This window comes from Podarcis liolepis, assembly GCF_965112155.1.
Source record: "Podarcis liolepis genome assembly, chromosome: 2".
Classification (NCBI taxonomy): Eukaryota; Metazoa; Chordata; class Lepidosauria; order Squamata; family Lacertidae; genus Podarcis; species Podarcis liolepis.
Window position 1 is genome coordinate 91,847,555 of NC_139555.1, and position 20,994 is coordinate 91,868,548.

Genomic DNA, 20,994 nt, shown 5'->3' on the forward strand with positions numbered 1-20,994 from the left:
GCGTAGGTGTTTAGGGAATGTGCCTCTATTTCATAGAAGAATCATAGAAGAGTAGAGTTTGAAGGAATCCTGGGGGTCATCTAGTCCAACCTCTTACAATACAGGAATCTCAATTAAGGTAAAGGTGAAGGACCCCTGGACAGTTAAGTCCAGTCAAAGGCGACTGTGGGGTGCAGCGCTTGTCTCGCTTTTCAGGCCAAGGGAGTCGGCATTTGTCCACAGACAGCTTTCCGGGTCATGTGGCCAGCATGACTGAACTGCTTCTGACGCAACGGGACACTGTGACAGAAGCCAGAGTGCACAGAAACACCATTTACCTTCCTGCCACAGTGGTACCTATTTATCTACTTGCACTGGTGTGCTTTCAAACTGCTAGGTTGGCAGGAGCTGGCACAGAGCAGCCGGAGCTCACCACCACCATATGGAGTTGAACCGCCGACTTTCCGATCAGCAAGCCCAAGAGGCTCAGTGGTTTTAGACCACAGCACCACCTGCATCCCTAGGAATCTCAGTTATAGCATCCATGACAGATGTTATTGTAAGTTGCTTTAAACTGAGTTTAATATTGCATTTTATTGTTGTAGCCCATGTTGGGACACTATGACAAAGGGTGGGAAGTAAATAAATGGATATGTAATCACACAAACACAAACACGCCACTGTCTACCCATCATCCCTATTTGGGCTCACTTCTTTTTCCTGGAAGGAGTTTCAAACCCTAAATGAGATTTGGGAGTAGGGGTGGACACTGAGGAAACAAATTGTGACTTTTCTTCTCCCCCCCCCCAATTCCCTCTACCCCAAGTATGTATTGCATTTGGCTTTGAATTCAAGTATTTGGTATGCAGCTGCCAGCTTTAGGCATTATGTAACTTCAGAAAATAAACTGCCTTTACGGAAAAGTGAGATTGCTATGTTTCAACATTTTAAAGGAAGCTTGGCCGTGACCTGATGACTTGGCAAGGCTAATAATGCCTTGTCGACAGAACACAGATTTCTTTGCGAGCGCAGTGATGGAGCTAATCTATGGTCATGGTGATGTGGGTTTTGTAAGCTGATCACACACACAAGAATGCAAAACGATTGATTGGAGGTTTCTGCCTGTGGAATACATCACACCATATCTCTGCATTTGCAATTATGCAAGCATTTCCCTCCGAGATCTTGAGCCTGTGCTTGTTAATGGATCAGGACTCGGTCACAATCATATGCCAAGACCCAAACAGAGGCAGGGTTTAATTTGAGCCAGGGCAAAGTAGCAGGACCTGTTTCAGTGCCAAGTTTCAGCTGTGGGGTCTACATGAAGGCGTAAGAGAATGCAACTGAGTATGGATAAGTTCCTTTGTCTCACCACTCAGTAGTCACACCCAGTCTCTGAAAATCTGGGGTAAAGAGAGAAGACTACTAAATCAGAAAGCATGACCCTGAGGTAGACCGGAACCCTCCTCTATACTTCGGTATCTACCCTTACTTTCCTTTTGAATTTGATACCCTGAACCCAAGTGGAGAATCCAAAGCACACGTCAAAACTTACTGCAACCCCATAGCATCTCTGCAAAGCACCATCTGTGCTCCAGTTTCCCTATTAATGCCCTATCACAGAATCCCACAAGTGACCCCCATTCCCCCCAATTCTGGGACCTTGTTCTTTGTGTTTCCCAGCTTCTTTTGTAGTCTTCCATCTACTTCTTTCTAAATTGATGTGCCACTTCTCCCTCTGTGCTATCTCCATGTTGCTGTCTGGTGCTGCCACTGTTGTTAAAACAGGTCGATTATAAATGCTGGCTCCACTTGGGTCAGAGTGGGTCTGTTGGAAGGCTCTGTTGTAACTTCACATTGATGTCAGTTTTTCCTGGGAAGGTTGTTTCACTGCTAAATCTTGAGAAAGAGCCAGGCTTGGTGGTCTGATTCTCACTTTGGGTATGAGAGATCTTCAGGGCAGATGTGGTTCTCCAGAGGCTGTATATCAAAAGTGGGTGTAGCCAAAGTGTAATTATGGGCATGACAAAAGCTGCAGTTCTGAATGCTGTCTTCCAAAGGTTTCCAATTATTTTAAATAATGTCTTTATCATTCATTCATTATTAAATGTTTTTATCATGTATTCATTATTAAACAGAGGTCCCCCCCCCCCCCATTTTTTAAAATGACAAATTTTGCATGGGGTTTGGGAGTGTCACAAATTTTTTGCGGGGGTCATAGAATCCCAGCAGGAGACCTGCAGAAGCAGTAGGTTTTCTAAAAAATTAAAAACATAATGGCACTTTGGGGGGGACTTGAAGGCCACAAAACCTGGTTTGGCCTCACAGTATCACATGTATCAGCCTTTCTCAATCCCCAGATGTTGGACTACAACTTCCATCATCCCTAGCTAGTAGGACCAGGACCAGGGATGATGGGAATTGTAGTCCAGCACCTGGGGGCCCATGGTTGAGAAAGGCTGCTATATTATTATTATTATTATTTATTAGACATTGAGGGGACCAGGCACAAGGGTTGGGGGGGACAGATATAGCCTGTGAGACGTGTGTTAACTACCTCTGCTTTAGAGCCATTGTTAGTCAGCACTAGACTAGACAGCCCAATGCTCTTAAGTTTATATAAGGCCAGGGTGGGAAACCTGGGGCCCTTCAGATGTTCTCAGATTCCAACTCCCATCAGCCCTTTCTAGTGCTCATGGATGATAGGAGCTGGAGTCTGACGACACCTGAAGGTCCACAGCTTCCCACCCCTGCCTTAAATGACACCATTCCTGACCCTACAATACATCATCCTATAAACCTACAGAGCCAAGATTTTTGTTATTGCTGCAGGAAAAAAAAAAATCTATCTGCTTATTAACCAGATTGCAATTGTTATTTTGTGACTGAATGATTAGGGCAAATACAGAAAGGGCAACATCCAAAACTACTCAAAAAGTACCAAAGCAGAAAGTGTTTAGGTGCAGAATACATTATCTTTGGAGCAGAGGATTGCATCTGTTGATCTATAGAGCCCTTCTACAGAGTTGAGCACAGTGAAGTCCATGTTTTTCTCTCTAGTCAATACTCCCTACATCTGTGTTTCTGCCCCAACCCTTTCCCTTTCCGACGTATTGCTGCTTCTGTTGTAGAACACATTTCCTTTGATCCGAAGCATGAGAATGCAAGGTATTAGGAAAGCAATTAATCCCCTTAGTTGCAAGAGAAGGATTGTGGTATTAAATGATCTGGGGCTCTTATATCTCTTACCTCATTAGTACAAAGGCTAATTAGATTTATAACAATTAGAAGCTTTACAGCATTCTGAGAATTTTTTTGGGAAGGATGTAAGATTTAGGCAGCTCACTCTATTTTGAACAGAGCAGCTTGAAGCATACTTAGAGGATGCTGGAAAATAATTGACTTAATAGGCACTTGGAAGCTTTCATACTGAGGTTGCGACATTGTTTCGGCAGAGGCACTGTCCTGTGAATTGTGGGCGTACCTCACGTTGGAACTTGGCTTACCTGCAATGGGTGACTGTCATTTTCTCTTTACAGTGGTACCTCAGGTTACATACGCTTCAGGTTACATACGCTTCAGGTTACAGACTCCGCTAACCCAGAAATAGTGCTTCAGGTTAAGAACTTTGCTTCAGGATGAGGACAGAAATCGTGCTCCGCCGGCACAGCAGCAGCAGGAGGCCCCATTAGCTAAAGTGGTGCTTCAGGTTAAGAACAGTTTCAGGTTAAGTACGGACCTCCGGAACGAATTAAGTACTTAACCTGACGTACCACTGTATTGCAGAGCAGAGTATGAATTGGATCTCATCACAGAATCCCCACATGTAAAAAAGCATGGATAGCCAATGTGGAATTTTCCAGGTGTTGTTGGAAAACAACTCCCATCACCCCCTGCCATTTGTGCACCTGCACTTTTCAAATTCTGTTTAAGGAAAAGCAAGATCTTGAGTAGCACGGGTTGGGAAACAACAGGCCCTGGGCAAAAAAGAAGCCCAGCATCCAGGGAGTTAACATGCTCCCTCCCCCTGTTTCTGCTTTCTTCTCAGTTTTAGAAACATAATACGGGCGAAAGCAATAGAGATTAAAGCTCTAATCCTTGTTGATGACTGAAAAACCTGAAGCTTTTTCAATGTTGGAATACCTAAAACTTTAAACTGGGACGTTGTTGTGATGTTTACACACATGTTGGGGGTGGGGAAGGTTAGTAAGAAATCCCTAGGCAGGGCTTTATGGATATTCTGAGCCCTTGCAACTGGAATTAGGTTGGATGACGTATACTCAGCCATGTTCTTGGGACTGCTGCTGGAAGCGTTCCAAATGGGAGAAAACGTTCATGGTGTAGCATTTCAGACAGAGGAAGGCGGAAAAGAAACCCAAAGGTGATCAACGGAATAGGATAATGGAACATAGGAAGCTGTTTTATATGAGGCCACACAATAGTCTAACATCAAAGTACGGTTTTATGATCCTGGCTTGTTCCAAAGCTAGTAACCATAGTTTCCTTGTTTGGACGAAACAGGAAACTATGGTTAATTAGAGACTTCCTGGACAAATCACAGCTTCCATAAAGTAATTGTGCATACAGGCAAGGTGCTTGTTCGAAAGCCGTTTCATGTACACTTATCTGAAACGGACCATTAACTGCCACTAAGTCAAAAATGTGCACCAGTCATTTCCTACCCCTCTTTTTACTGCCAATGATAACTTCCTTATTGAATGACCTCTGATAGGCTGCCAACACTTTCTTTGCCTGTTTTGTTTTAGGTGGCTGTTGCTCCTTGGTGGCTGCCTGTTAAAGGAGCTAACTGGAAGCACCCTGAGGGTCCTGATTCTAATATCTCAAACAGGTGAGCCTCAGATACGTATTGGGATTCAGCTGTGGTATTTAAGGCTGCTTCTCACTGGATATTTTGAATTAAGGATTACATTTCAGCAATTATGAAAGCCACATTATTTCTAATGCAGCTTTTAAAAGAGAGGTAGAGGGCTTTGCTCTGTCCTTTAAAAGGAAGAGCAGCAGTTTTTGAAAGCCATTTGTACCCATAATGGATGTAGGGTGCATATACTTTGCTCATCGACATCTGTGCCCAGATACTGAACACTTAGTGAGAAAGGGCCCTTAAGTACATCATCTTCCTGTGAGTAATGTGATCCCTAGGGTATTTGGTTTCCTGCTATTTGACCTATCAATTTCCTTTCAGGTTTCCATGTTTTTCTTCCATTTTCCTCCCGTGAACATTAGTAGAAGCGTTTCTTTGCTTAAAAAAAACAAATAATAATAAAAAACATAAACAAAACATTTCATTGTATGTTATTAAGACCTTCTTTGAAAAATGGCACCATGGTGCCATGGCTAGTGAACAGCATTAACCTATTGATACGCATTGCTTTATAGATGCACAAGGCAAGGAATTATGAGTACCATAGGATCTGTGAACCTATTTTCTGTTTATAGCCTTCTCATGTTCTTTACAGAGTATTTGAGGAGGGCATGCAGGGTTTCTTTTCATTTCCCCCCAATAAAGCTACCATGTTGTACCAGGGAGCACTGTAATATGGTGAAGTATTCTGGTGTGCTATGAAAACAGCAGACCATGGGCTTTCCAGACCTTCTGGACCACAATTCCCAACAGCCCTGGTGTGATGGTTGGGGCTGATGAGATTTGTAGCCAAAAACATCTGGAGAATGCCAAACTGGGAAAGGCTGCAAAAAATACTTAAAGATGCATACGACTTCAGATAAAAACAGGACATTTAAAACAAACCCTAAGAGAAACTTTTATATTCTGATTTTATTCTGTGAACTGCCCTGAGACCTGCTGGTATAGGGCGGTATATAAATTCATTCAATCAATAAAATAAAAAGGCCACTCCTAATCCCCAGCACCAAGAACACATATTTGAGATTTTTTTGGGGCTGTTTCTAGAATATGTTAAAAGTTGTGGTCTGCTTTTGCTCTATTATCTGAAGTTGTATGTATTTTTATATTAGTTTTTGCTTGTCAATTTTAATGTGAGCTGTTAAGCTGCCTCACAGGTACATTTTCTGTTAGACTATTTTATTAGTTTAAATCAAGTATGTAACGAATCTCATTTATATTGTCAAAATACAAAAAGCCAAGGGAGCTGGAAGTGGCTTCTGCAAGGCAGGAGAAGAGGGATGGAAGAGCAGAAAATGACCTAAAAGGCCTCAAACATTCATGGAAAGCTTTGTTCTACTTCATTTATTATCAAAATTTATGCCTTCCCTCCTCCCTGCACCCCTTTCCATTAGTATTATGTGTAACCACAATGTGCACCCTTTATTTTTCTTACCTGAATCGCTTTGCGGAATGCTACAACAAATGAAGTGGCCTTGAGTCTGTCATTAGCATGCATTAATCAGATTCTCCCCCTCAGGGCTGGCAAAACTTGGCGTATTCTTCAAATCCTTTAAGACAAGAACCACATCACTGTAATATCATCTGATGCTTGCTCCTCAGGACAATTCCGTCACTTGCTCTCCGATGGGACAGAATGAGAATGAACTGACATCAAAAATAGTTACACCAGTTGCCAGGAGATAATTAATTAAAAAAAAAAAAAGAGGTCAAAATTAGTGCTAAATAACAGTTCTAGAAAGCTGCTCCCTTTCTTCCTACTGCATTCTGGAAGTTTGTCATCCTGACCTAGGACAGGTCAAAGGCATGCTATTCTAGAATAGTATTCTATAATAAGAAGGCAGTGTAAGACACTTTCTTATTATAGAGCAGCGTTCTATGATACTTTCCTTTGTAGGTTTTATAAAAACCTGAAAAAAGAAGAAGCCAAATACAGATGAATAAAATGGGTTGCTGAATTTGTGACGTGTAGGGAGTGTTGTTTGCTAAGGGAGATTCAGACAAACTGTTTTGGCAAGACCATTATCTTATTGGGACTGCAGGAGTGAAAACTCACAACATGTAGTCCGCATGTGGGGGAGGTGTGTGTGTGTGCGTTGGAGAAGGGGGGAGAATCAGAGGGGAGAGATGAGTGTGCATTGCTAAATGCACTTTGGTTACTGTTGGCTGGTCCTGTGGCATGCGCACACGTCATTGCTCTCTGTGAATCAAGTTAGCAGTGCAACTCTCTGGCTTGGATTGGACATAATGTTCCTGCTTTTCTTCTTGAAGAAAACATAATGTATTAAGCTAGAAGTGGGTGTCAGAATGCCACACATACTCCCTCTGCCTCCTCTGTGGTTTAATGTCTGTTTACTAAACCAGGATCTCAAGCCGCAATTTGACCATTGTTAAACAGGACTAAACAGGACATTATTAAACCACAAATCTCCATTTGGGACATCATGTAGAGTTACAGATCAGCCAGATTTGGGCCAACGTGAGAAGGAAGTCAGGTGAGGGATGACAGGGGGAGTGTGCACTTCTATTTCCTGGCTTAATTAACTATAGTTTTATTAAGCTACGTATATTCAACCCAAAATGAATTTTTCAATGTCCCATTCTTTTTTCTTTTTTCTAGCAACTTTGGATAATGATGAGCATTCAACAAAGATTGCTTAGAACTCATCAGAGTATTGTTTGCCATATCGTTTTAGACATTATGTTGTGCACACAAAATGAAAGTGGTTTCCAAAGGTCTGAATAACACTTCAAAAAAGTGCCACCATATTGGTCTTTAGGTACCTGATCTCCTTTGTATTTCAGTGACTCTACTTTGCTCATATATACGCCAAAATCAGTTTTGTTACTTCCCTTGCCATTTCCACCTTCCACGCTTTTCCGAGCCATTGCTTCACTTTCTTTTTTCCTCCAGTCATCTTTGTATGTTCGTGTTGTGTTCTGTCGTTCTACCCACTTGAGCCTAATGGGGGGAATACTAGCAATAGGCAGGTTGCATTTGTTTAGTATGCTTCGGTGGGCTCGTACATTTTTGTGTCAAGCAGTTTCATGGTTTGGTGTGACGTTCTTAGTGTTTCACCCTGTAGGACCTGTGCTGAGGTTAGTTAGCACCTCTGATGCCCTTGATCACACCATTTTGTTTTTTGTTTTATTTGTCTTTCAGAATGGATCATCCAGTTCTTCATGTTTCTTGGAATGACGCTGTGGCATTTTGCAGTTGGGCAGGAAAACGGCTACCAACGGAGGCTGAATGGGAATATAGCTGTCGAGGGGGCCTTGAGAATAGGTTCTTTACTTTTGATCCTTTCCTTTTTGCAAGTGGAAGCAAAAACAACAAAGAAAGCCCTTTCCTATACAGTAGTACCTCGGGTTACATACGCTTCAGGTTACAGACTCCACTAACCCAGAAATATTACCTCAGGTTAAGAACTTTGCTTCAGGATGAGAACAGAAATCATGCAGCAGCGGCGCAACGGCAGCAGGAGTGCCCATTAGCTAAAGTGGTGCTTCAGGTTAAGAACAGTTTCAGGTTAAGAACGAACCTCCAGAATGAATTAAGTACGTAACCAGAGGTACCACTGTATATGCTTCCTTAAGTTGATCCTATATATTCCCCTCGGTCTTTAAGTCTTGCTAGTCTCACCTTCTAAATAGACAACATGCAACCCCCTAATAACTTAAATTGTTTAAGTTTAAATATGAGTCCTACAAATCTTGTAACTAACGAAGACTCCCCCCACTAACGAAGACTCCTCCCCCCCACCTTGTGATGAAGGGACTTTTGATTATTCTAGCTCCTGGAAAACCTGGATGGGGAGAAGTAGCTGCCATATTAGAAATGGCCTTTAATATTTGATGGTAAACAGCTATATGCAGAAGCATCAACATAATAGAACTTTAATAAATGCACATGGGGATGTGTGAAAAGGAGGAAGAGGAAAGGAATTGGATTGGATTGTCATTCGAGGCCCAGTCCCTTCCCATATTCCTTTAAACTGTGAAGGGACTGCCTTATACACGTTTTAACATTTCCTAATGCCAGGGAGTGGTTAAATTCTGCTGTTTATGTTGCACGGTGGAAATTGTGACCCACAAGGCATGATGTATAAATCTCCAAATTTAATCCCATTATTGCTTCTGTTTCTTAAAGCCACTTTGTGTTTAAATCAGAAGGATAATACAGTGTCCCCTTTTTGTAAACAAGAGCACAGCCTTAATCTCCTGTTCGTATGACTTACATTCTGCTTTGTATATCCTGTTCATCTGGACCCCCAGGATGTCAACTATATAAGAGTTCCAGATTCCCAGTTCTTGTTCCTTTTCAGAGATACGTTTTGGGTAATAGGATCAACAGTGTTGCTTTTTGATATGTTAAAATGTTGCCTTGCAAAAACTGTCACATAGGTAGAAAATGTTGGGTACATGTTTTTGACCTACTTCTTATGGATTAAAAACACTTATCTCTGTACGTCATTGGGAGCTATAAAACTATCATTGAAATTCATAGCCACTCTTTTCTCTCATTTTTGAACCTTCTCTCATCACCAAGCCAGAAGCAGCCCACTGTTGGCCTGAATAACACTTGCCTGTGCTTTTTCCAACAGACTTTTCCCCTGGGGAAACAAGCTTCACCCAAGTGGTCGGCACTATGCTAATATCTGGCAGGGAGAATTCCCTACAAGCAACACTGGGGAAGATGGATACCAAGGAACTGCACCTGTAAGTGTGGTGGATGAAATAAACTGGAAGCATCAGTGCAAAGGTGTATAAACTTGGGAGATCATGGGAAACATAAATCAATTTCAGGCAAAGGCATAGAGTGCAATTTGGCCCTTTTCTCTCTTTTGCTGCGGAAAAACTGAGGGACAAATTCTTTCCCATGACATCTACCCCACCTGAAAATGGGGAAAAGTCACTTTGTGGTGACTTTTCCATTTTAAAAATGGCCACATGCCACACTAATCCTTAGTATGAATGCAGGAAGAGACAAAACCGGAACAAGATGAGAAGCAGGAAGTTGGTAGTCTCCCTTTCCTTTCCTTTCTTTTTGTGTAGAAAAGGCATGTATTCAAGATGTAGGCTCCTTGGCTCTATGAACTGATGACTGAAGCCTCATTCCTATTACATTGCAAATGAAGTTACCGTATTTTTCGCACGATAGGACGCACCGGACAATAGGACGCACTTTGTTTTAGAGGGGGGAGAACAAGAAAAAAAAATTCTCCCCCTCTCTGCCCAGCGCCCCTTCAGTGAAGCGGCAGGAGGCGCTGCACAGAGAGGGGGATAACTTTCCCCCTCTTGTTTTCCCGCTCTAAAACAAGGTGCCGTTTAAGGTGCGTTCAGGCGGCTACCTTGGAAGCCTGGAGAGCGAGAGGGGTCGGTGTGCACTGACCCCTCTCGCTCTCCAGGCTTCAGGTTCCTTTCGACCTGTTCTTTGGGGATGGCGGGGGGCAAGCCCACCACCAGCCCCAAAGAGCAGGTCAGGGAGCAGCGGAAAGGCGCAGCGGAGAGGCTCCTGCCATAGCCGCGCGTCACCTCTCCAGCCGGGAGAGAGTCGCAGGGGGCTGCTTTAGCCCCGCGTGCGCTCTCCCGGCTGGAGAGGTGACACGGGGCTGTAGAGGTTCCTGCCATAGCCGCGCATCACCTCTCCAGCTGGGAGAGGGTCGCGGGGCTATGGTGTCTTCGCTCCATAGGACGCACACACATTTCCCCTTCATTTTTGAAGGGGAAAAAGTGCGTCCTATAGAGCGAAAAATACGGTACTAACTGGTTTGTTGATGAAAACACCAGGTTGTCTGCTTGCCCTATGCAGGGTGTCATTTTTCTTTCTACAAATCATTCTCTGGTCACAAATGTCAGGATCAGCAAGTAGACGATTGACAACTTAACAATTGTTCTTGTAAATGCAATGAGAACAAGTTGTTTCAATCCATGATGGTGATTTATGCCTATTGTCGCTTAGGAAGAAAAAATGTCAAGGATTTTGTAATTCGATTGTTTTGCTCTTACATTGCCTTGCCCACGCCTAGACATCATTCCACACCTGAATGGTGTCCTTGTTCATGACCTTGCATATTTCCTTTCTGCTTTTCTGCTGCTAACCTTCTGCCAAGGCCCAATCTGGAAATGTTGGTTTTTAGATACGCAGTTGGCAGGAAAGCAGGTAGGCAGCCTGGAACTGGTGCAGTGACTGGACCAAGATTGGCTCTCATGCTTTCATTTGACGGCAGCGAGGCTGGCTCAGGATCCAGCAGATCCCAGGCTGGTTCAGTCCCTGTTTGGGTCTTTCCTCTCGCTGCCACTGATGCGATATCTGGTTTTCAGTATCACAATACAGTGGTACCTCGGGTTAAGAACTTAATTCATTCTGGAGGTCCATTCTTAACCTGAAACTGTTCTTAACCTGAGGTACCACTTTAGCTAATGGGGCCTCCTGCTGCCACTGCGCCGTTATCGTGTGATTTCTGTTCTCATCCTGAAGCAAAGTTCTTAACCCGAGGTACTATTTCTGGGTTAGCGGAGTCTGTAACCTGAAGCATCTGTAACCCGAGGTTCCACTGTATATCACCAGCTAAACATCACGATATACTGATATATCACGGTATCTGAAATAAGATGGAGCTATGGTAATGTCCTGGGAACTCCTACTAAGTTATGGGTCTAAATCACCACACACTGATGAAATCATCACTTTCATCAGCAGGCAAGCCAAAATGCATCCAAACAGGATTTTGGTTTGGGGCTTGGACCAAATATATATTCAGGTCCAGGACAATCCAGAATACAGTGGTGACTCATAGTGAATACAAATAATCTGGGAAAATGTTGAACAACAACAGAAAAAATCTAAATTTAATGTATATAATTATATGAAAATTAACTCAATGATAGTATGCTTCAACTAAACCATTAAAGATTTATGGATAATATATTAATGTTCTTTGCAGTTTCAGGGGCAAATTTAAAATTTACAGAAGTAGTAGATTTAGTAAAAATATTACTTTAACATGCATATGATTTTCTACCAATTTAAGAGTAATATCAGTAATTTACTAGTGTCTCCTTCCCCACTCAGAGGGCAAACTGCAATTCTATGTAGAGTAAGCCCCACTCAGTTCAACTAAACTTACGTCTACTTCCCTGGGAGTAGGCCCCATTGAATTCAGTAGAGCTTGCTTCTGAGCAGACACACGTTTACTTGCACTGCTTAAATATAAGCACCCACCCTCCCCATCATTCTCACCTCACAACAACCTTCCAATCTCCCATTTCAGCATAAGGCAGCAACTGTTAAATCTTGCCTCCTCCATTCCACCCTCCCACAGAAGGCTCCAAAGCCCCCACCCCACCAATCTCTCCCTTTTTATCAAAGGGAAGGAGGAAGGGCAAGCAAGCAATGAGATAACATCCTTTAATATTTTTGTTAACTTCCTTTTTTATATGAGGGAAGCTATTTAAGGTGAACCAACAATGTCTTACACAGCAGCTTGTTTTTCTTCTTCTTACTTTTACACGGGGGAAAGGGGCTCCATCAAAGCCTCTGATGCTAGTAAAAGGCTTCAGGGAGGGGAGAGAAAGGCTTCTCTCTCACTCTCGTACACACAGAGGCAGAAGGGGAGACAGGAATATACAGAGCCTTAAATAACAGGGCAACTTGGTTTCTTGTCCTTTTACACGGGAGTGGTGGGAAGGGGCAGGAAGGGGTTTAGCACATGCACTCACACACAAACATAGGCAGAAGGGGAGACGGGAGTAAAGAAAAAGAGTTAAGTAACAGGGCAATGTTTTTTGTTTTTACTCTGAAGAAAGCAACCCCAGTTTCTTCTTTAACGCGGGTAAGGAAGGGGCAAAGGCTCAGACCAGCATACCTAAACCATATCTACAGACCTGTCACGCAGGCTACTAGCCTGCTGAGCCAGGGCATGCTTCAAAATCGAAAGAAGAGGGTGGATAAGTTCAGCTGGCTGCTGCTTTCCCAGCTCCTTTGATATTCATCACCGGCTTTTGCAGAGGCAAAGGAGCTGAGCTGGGGCTCATTGCAGAATCAAAAAGTGACGGCTGCCATGCCTGCTCTTGTGAGTCGCTCGCTGCAGGAGGCAGAGGAAGCACTAAGAAGCACTGGCCGGCTGCACAGTTTTTCCTCAAAATTGCGCTGTTTGCCAGATAACATGAAACCGTTATCGTGCTGTGGCCTGCATAACCGATTTTGAACGATATATTGAAAAATTGCCCAGGTCTAGAGGAGACGTTTGCCCACACATTTGGCAAGTAGAAGAGTGCCACTGGGCAGGCAGCAACCGATAAGATGCCAGTAAAGCCCAGTTGGGCTAGCTGGAGGGACAGTTTTCCCCAGTCACCCCACCTTGCCCAGCTGATGGTGGGTTTGGATAGCTCTGCCCATTAATGACTAATGTCATATATACGGATAGGTGAAATGGCCAGTGAGGTATGAGGTCTTCAAACAGGGACCAGATTTATTTATCTTCTGGATCAGGGGAGAAATAAAATGAAAAGTGGAGAATAAAAACAACATTATTGTATTGGCTTGTGTACCTCTCTGTTCTCCAATACCCTTTGTTCTTTTTCTTTTCTTTTCTTGGCAGGTAACATCATTCCCTCCTAATGGTTATGGCTTGTACAACATTGTGGGAAATGCCTGGGAGTGGACCTCGGATTGGTGGGGTGTTAGGCATTCTGCAGATGAAACATACAATCCGGTGAGCATTTTGTTATTGATAAGCATATCAGAAGGCACTCATCTGTTGCTTTGCTCCTTTTCTGATTATATCTCTGCATGTGACAGTGCAGGTCCTGCTCCGGTGTAAAGCCTTGTAAAACAATGCTGGATTGTAAACAGACACGTGTCATGTAACAGCTCCATGTCTGTAACTAAAGGTGGAATGGAAAATTCCCAACAGGTTGCGCCTGATACAATGGCTGTGTCTACACTAGGAGCCCCAGGATCTTTTCCACAGCCACCCACTCCATATGTAATTTGCTTTGGGACCCAACTCAAGGTGCTAGAATTGACCTTTAAAGCCTTTTATTAATTTACATTCGTAGCCCTGAGGTTGTGGAATGGTTTTCCAGAAGGATGCTCACTTCCCTCTTATTTTTTAGAAAGAAAAGTGAAATCTGCTGCAGTCAAATAACAATCATACATGTGCCTTCTTTTTAAAGATTGTGCGCGCACACACACACACACACACACACACATCACTTGTCTGTCTGCTTTTATGTTTGAGTTGGCACAAAACTGCTCTGTTGAATTGTCCTATCTTTGCAGCCTCAGGTTTGAGTGTCTCTAGGTGATTTCTTTTTAGTGAGTCAGATGGTTAGCCTAATACTCTGATTGACAATCTCAGCCAGCATGGCCGATGATCATGGGTGATGGGTGGGAGGTGTCGTTTCTAAGGCAGTGGTGGGGAACCTGTGGTCCTCAAAGGGTTGTTTGAGGACCACAGGTTCCCCATCACTGCCTTAGAAAACGAGTCAGGACCCACCAGTTAAAGACCAGTGGTACCATAGATAGTGAGAAAAGGACCAGGGAAACAAGCATTCAGATCCTTGCCCACCTGCATGCTGGAGTGAATGACCTTGGCATACATTTCATTGTCTCTGTCTCTGTCTCTGTCTCTCTCTCTCTCTCTCTCTCTTCCTAATCTACCTTCTATGGTGGTTTTGAGGACAAAGGGCACTTTTTGTATGCTTAGTTATAAGCAGCTTCACAAACCTTGGATGGGAAATGTGGTATAAATACCAGCCTGCTGTCTGTGCTCCTGCATGAAATCTCTGATGGAATTAAAATTTGACAGATGACTATCTGGGGTGTAAAGCTTTCAGCAGTGAAGGTGTTGGAAAAACTGTTCCGAGTGCAGCACATCCTTGTCATGTTTCACCTCTAGAGATTATGGTGCGTTAAAAAGTCAGCACGCTCAAATATAGCTGCATAGAAGGTCACGCAGGGACTCCTATACACCTGGAGTGGGCAGCCTTTTTCAACCTGAGGGCCATATTCTTTGCTGGGCAAGTTTCCCAGGGCCACATGCCAATGGTGGGTAGCAAGGGCAAACCAGGAGGGCAGGTGTCTACACAAAACCACCTCTGTATTGAGCAAAAGTAGCCATGGTGTTGCTGTCCAAATATTGTTGGACTACTACTATGGACTACAGCTCTGCTGGCTGGGGCCAATAGGAGTTGTAGTCCAACAAAATCTATAGGGTACCACCTTGGCAGCCCCCGATGTAGAGAGTCTCCCATTCTTCCTTTGTACTGTTTTGTTTGATATGCAGACATTGGATTGAAATATATATGCAGGCTCATATTATTCAACATGGCTGTTGCATTAGACGCCTATCATTGTTGTTGATACACCCGTGTCCTATTAATGCTATGGAATTATCTGAAAGAAGCACCATTTTTGAATACTTTTGAAGATCCTCATCACCTCAACTTGGGTTTGTGGCTGCTTTACCTCCCTGCAGCTCTGAGCTTCATTGTTTGCCTGAGCCCAGTATTAGGGGTGGAACACCAGTGGAGCAGCAGCTAGGAAAGCAGGTGGCCTCCAAATGTGGATTCCCATCAGCCCTCCTCCAGCATGGGCAGTGGTCAAGGATGATAGGAGTTGTAGTCTACCAACATTTGAAGGGCACCCCACCTTGGCTAGTCCTGCAGTAAAGAGTGGATGTGGCACCTGTCTGGGTTTATTTCCTTCCTGCAAAGGTGTTACACTTCAAAGTGAATGATGGTCCAGTCTGGAGACAAAGCAGAGAACAAACATCTGTAGAAGCATCCAAGGGGAAAAGAATATTAAAACAGCTGTATAGAACACATCCCTTATCCCTGATGTGTTTCAGAGTCAACTCTCTTTTCTCCCCCAGGGTTAAGGTTTTAACAAGTTCACTCATGAAAACAGTCTGAATCCCCACAGACAGGAGCCTTATATGCTTGTTTGAATTTGAGGCAGCTAGAATCTGCTTATCTCTGAAAATATATCTGAAGTTGCCAGCCTGTCTCATTTATCTGCTTAAGAGCGGTTTTGAAGAAATTTGCAGATTCTAGACACGTTGACTAAACCAAACTTAAAAAAATGAAAACTTCGGGCTCTGTGAGATGGACTAGCTGATTTTCCAGTTATCTCTCATGAGTGAATTTTTCATTTGTCAAGAGCTGCTCTTGAAACACATTGGGGATGGAGGGCGGCATCCCTCCTCACCCTTCCTGTCATGGGGGGTCTGTCTGTCCTTGGGGTTGTTGTTTCCTCTGAGGGCGAGTTTTAAAGACTCTACATTGCCTTCATGCCCTGAGCATAGGCTTCCCAAGAGCCATCTGGTTGGCCTCTGTGGGAAACAGGATGCAAACTAGATAGGCTTTATCTAGCTGAGCTGGTGCTCAAAATGGTTTTTTCTTGCAAAGGAACAGGAACCTGTCGTGCCATGTTCCTCTTCAACGTGTAAAGATTCTGCAGATCTGCTAGCTTGGAACAGGAACTTTTAATTAGCCGCTGAATCAGAAAGCGCAAGCAAAGCTTGATGCTCAGACCTACAAAACACTATTGCCGTCAAGTAGTAAACACAAATTCTCCGGGTGGCCTAAATAATCAAGAATTCTTCATTACTCTAATTAAGATTTCCATCAGGCCGCTTCTTTGTTTTTGTGAGGCTTTCTGTTTTCATGCTGGGGTCAAGGCATCAGAGCTTGAGGAGTGGAAGAAGTTGGGCTCTTAAGCACCATCCTGAACAGTAGCTTTTTCTGTCTTTTTTCTCTTTTCATTTTGGTGCAAGGCTGCTGCGGCACAGACCGGGAGCACACAGCTGTGTAAATACTGGAATATCTTTTCAAATTTAATGCACATCTCCCACTTTCAAAGACTTTCTTCTTTTTATTTTTCTTCCTAACAACCCCCTTGCGATTCCTTCTGCTTCCCACCACCGCCCCATGCTGGTTTTCTCCTCATGACACTAGGCCAGTAGGCAGCCCTGGAGTATGGTATTAGAGCAAGGTGCATGGGATTAGGGCCTTTAGCTAGAGCAACATCTCTCTCACTTTCTGCTGTGGAGGAGATTTACATCCTTATTTTTATTTTTTTTGTACAAGTTATCAGTTTAGGGCAGGCTGAAGGAGCCAATTATGTTTAGCCTTGAAGAGATTACTATTAATGAGAGATAAGATGTTGTCAAATACTGAGCTGTGACCTAGATGATGCAGCAAATTATGTTTTCTGCTGCTCTAGAGGGTAGGACCCTGAAAAAATGAGTTCACATGATGAGAAAGGATAATTTTTGACTAAACATTTAGAACAACTCATAATGGCACAAGCTGCTTGGCAATGACGCAGACTGCCTCAGAAGGTGGTGCAATCTTCTTTGTTTGAGTTAGTTTTTCAAGTAGAGGCTGAATGGCCACCTATGAGAGATTCCATAGTCTCCTCCTCCTCCTTCTCCTCCTCCTCTTCTTCTTCTTCTTCTTCGGCAATCACTCATAGCCGAGTAAGATTGTCTTCCATAAACACGGTTTTAACAATGAGTCCGTAAGTGACTGTGGAGGCCAATTCTGGACCCACACGTCCTTCCACAGTGGGGACATTGGTTCCCAGGTGGGAGTTGATCACGGTGTGGATTTGCCAAGTGTGCCTTCCTCTTAGCACGTTTCTCCTTTGCGTTCTGAGTTTGAGTGTCTTCAAAGTCCATGACAACTTCCTTGGCAGGGAGTGGACTAGATCAGTGGTTCCAAATGCCAACAGAACTTTCAGATTTTCAGCTTTGATTCCCCTTCTCCAGGTTATCTGAACGCTCTCTCTTTCTCTCCCTCTGTTTCCCCATCCCTTGCAAATGAGATGCAGCTCTTTCTTTAGAAGGGAGCCATAGTACTAACTGTGAAGGGCCACCTCCACTGTAGTAACTTTAGCTCTCATTGGGATCATACAGTTGCAGAACCTCACAGGGGTTGCATCTGTCACTTTACCAGGGAGGAGGAAAAGGGAGAAGGGGATGGATGTGGATGCCTGTGCAAGGAAAACCCATTCACTTATCTTTCCTGCTCCTCATACCCACTCATACAGAAGCAGTGAGAGCCACTCTACCTGACACACACACACAGCCAACCAGTTGCCCCATTCCCCTTTTCAAACGATGGGCCAGCTGCTCCCCCAGGCAGTTGGGGCACCCTTGCCCAACTCTGAGCCACCCATTTTCCCCTTGAGGGGAAGGACAACAGGAAACATTTGGCAATCTCAATGGGATAGCCTTTGTCTCTTCCCCTTGAGGGGAAAATGAGCTGAGGGGCACTAGTTGCAAAGCTTTGCAGACCCACTGGCATAGCTCCAAGGACCCTAGGTTATTTCTTTAGGAGTTTAGTATTTTGACATGGCATTGTTTCAGTATCTGGTGTTTCCTGATCATGCTTGCTAACAAAGTTGTGAATGAAACAGCATAGCTTCTTTGAATTATCAGTAGCAAACCAAGCCATTTTCCTGATAGTTCCAGTGGAGCGAAGGCTGGTTAACAGTACTGTTGTATGTGAGAAAAAGGAAGGACTTGAACGACTGTCTCCTCCTGTTTTGTCAACTATAACTTATCAGCTTGCAGAGAAGCAGCCAAGCATGAATGTGATAAACGAACCGTGCTTCTTAACCTAGAGATGGCTTTTAATTCCAGCCCTTTTCCGCTCTTGGAAATGCATGGTTGCTGGGCAGAACTGTATGCAGTTCAGCACCGAAAGGCTAAATTAACTTTGTGGCGCCACAGCAAGTTAGAGCTCTCCATTTTTATACGTGGACAGTTACAGATTGGTGTTTTGAAATGCATTTTGGATTGTTTCATAAGTGTTAGCAGATGGGGGACAGTTTAAAGAAGCACTTGTAAAACAAGCTTTTATGGGTGCTGTAATGAGACTTGCTTTCCCTTGAATCTGTCTTTGCATATTCCACCTCAACCAGTTTCCAGGCTTAGCAGGGACCTTTCCTGGTCTATGGAGGGAAGCAGGGCAGGTTTAAAGGAGGGAAGCAGGCTTCCAGGTTGAGTACCACCTTCTGGCCTAAAGACTTTCCCCTCAGTTTTCCTTCTTGAGTCTAGGCCTCAGGGATGGACCTAGGTTCTGAATGGAAGGGATACAATGCCCACAGAAACCAGGGCTGTGTGCACGCCATACATTTAAAGTGCATTTTCAGCACACACCTTTCCTCCAAAGAATCCTGGGAACTGTAGTTTATGCCTCACAGAGCTAAAATTCCCAGCCTCCTTAATAGAAGAAGTTCCCAGATTCTTTTAACTGCCTCAAGATTCTACATGGGAAAAGCAGAAGAAACCTCCCCAGTCCTATAGGATCCCAGTGGTGAATTGGCTGCTATCCATAGTGGCTGTGCAGTCCCTCCTCTGACAGGGGCAGTGTTCCGATGAATGCCAGCCGCTGGGAGTCACAACTGGGTAGAGCACTGTTGCACTCAGGTCCTGCTTGCAAGCATCCTTGGGGATTCTGGTTAGCCATTGTGAGAAAAAGATGCTGGACTAGATGGACCATTGGCCTGAGCCAGCCAGCTCCTTTTATGTTCTTAATGGGATCCCTCCCTCAAAGCAAGCCAACCAGAGTGCCAGGCATCTGTCCACCCAGCCACCCTTGGAATCGTGGGTAGAGTTATTCCCAAGGGGGAATGATTCCCGTATAGCCTTGCTATATATTCTGGAGAGCTCTCCCTCTTGGATGATGTCTGCTTATTGCCACCTGAGTCTTGAATCAGTTTCTGGGTTACCAGAAGGAGGAATAAAATTCTATCAATAAAATATAAAATAAAATTCTACCTTTCTTTTGTCTCTTCCTACAATAGCCAACATCTGGCTATGCCTAAATCTGCAATAGATGACTCTGATCGATTTGCCTGCCTTGGTTACTGCATCCCTCTTTCCCTGGCCTTCCTTGTTCTCATCTGCTGCCACAATTAGCCATCATTCATTGGTTTCCTTCACTCGGTACACTTCCACACAGCAGTTTTGTTTGGGGCTTGGTGTACCACATGCATGCAAGTTTTGTGCAATGTTCACGAAGCACCATCCTCATCGATGTGCCATCTGACATCATTTTCCCATTTAATCCAGGCTTACCATTTCCATAAGAAAATCTGAATTGAAAAAAAAGCAAAACTACACCCCCCCCCCTAAATTGGACAGGGGAGTGGGATGGCATTTTCAGTCCCCTCCTCCTCCTTCTTTTTCTTTAATAAATTATACCTCACTTTTCACCCCAAAAATAATCCAGTCCAGAGTAAATTGCCTGTGGAATTTTTCAATCCAACTTTCCTTTCTGGGATAAATTCTTTGTGTTTACTCAACAAAACTCTTCCTTCATTTTCCTTACCCGCCCAACCTTTTGTTTCTTATCTTTTTACTCTTTCTTCATCCAAAAATCTTTCTCTTAAAAGTGTTTCAACTCAGTTTAGGTATCTATTTTCAGCTCTTCCCTTAGAGTGCACCTTATCTCCCCACCCCCAACCCCAATTTAGTCTCTCCATAGTTCTTTTCTCCCAGGATTATTGCAGAGCCGTACTGTACTTGTAACGTGTGTGTTAACTTCTGTCCCTCCAGTGTTGGTCTCCCTCCTCTGAGCTAAATTGTAAGCCACTTTCAGGCAGGGAACTATTTTTAAGTCTGTGCTTGTACAGCAGCAAGCTGGCACTTAAGAATTGGAAGTAATTAATAACAGTGCATGCATAATGACATATAATCAGAAGGTCTTCGGGAGGTGTCAAATAGGGCCCTTAGTTTGTCTCTTTCAAATCAGCCAGGCTGATTTCCAGGCTTTCGTTATGACTGAAGGCAAACAAGCAGCAAGATGCAAGCGCAAGTAAATATTAGCTTTTCATGACCTTAACCTGCATATAAACTTAGGTGGGAACTTGACTCAGTGCTTGCTGTAACAATAATATACTACCCATATGGCACGCTGGGGCCTCTATATAGGACCAGTCCAGTGAGGGGGGTGCCTGCTGGATCTGTTGGATCACATTGCAGTTCTGAAGCAGTCCTGCTTTCGAGTCTTCACTGATTTCTAGTTTTGGTGGAAATTTTAGTAAATATTGTAAAAACAAAAATCCGCATAAAAGAATAACAAAGGGAAAAAATCTCTCTTTTTTAAAAAGGAAA

General features: G+C 43.7%; 1 protein-coding gene across 3 annotated transcripts in view; it reads left to right on the top strand.

Annotated features, from left to right (window-relative positions):
• The window catches only part of SUMF1 (sulfatase modifying factor 1), a 71,624-nt gene that overhangs the window by 22,960 nt on the left and 27,670 nt on the right, over positions 1-20,994 (top strand). For all 3 annotated transcript variants that reach the window (XM_083493126.1, XM_083493125.1, XM_083493124.1), the window contains exons 4-7: positions 4,746-4,828; positions 8,025-8,147; positions 9,466-9,580; positions 13,465-13,578. In XM_083493126.1, coding sequence (XP_083349252.1) covers positions 4,746-4,828; positions 8,025-8,147; positions 9,466-9,580; positions 13,465-13,578 — 435 coding nt within the window. The remainder of the gene's footprint in view (positions 1-4,745; positions 4,829-8,024; positions 8,148-9,465; positions 9,581-13,464; positions 13,579-20,994) is intronic.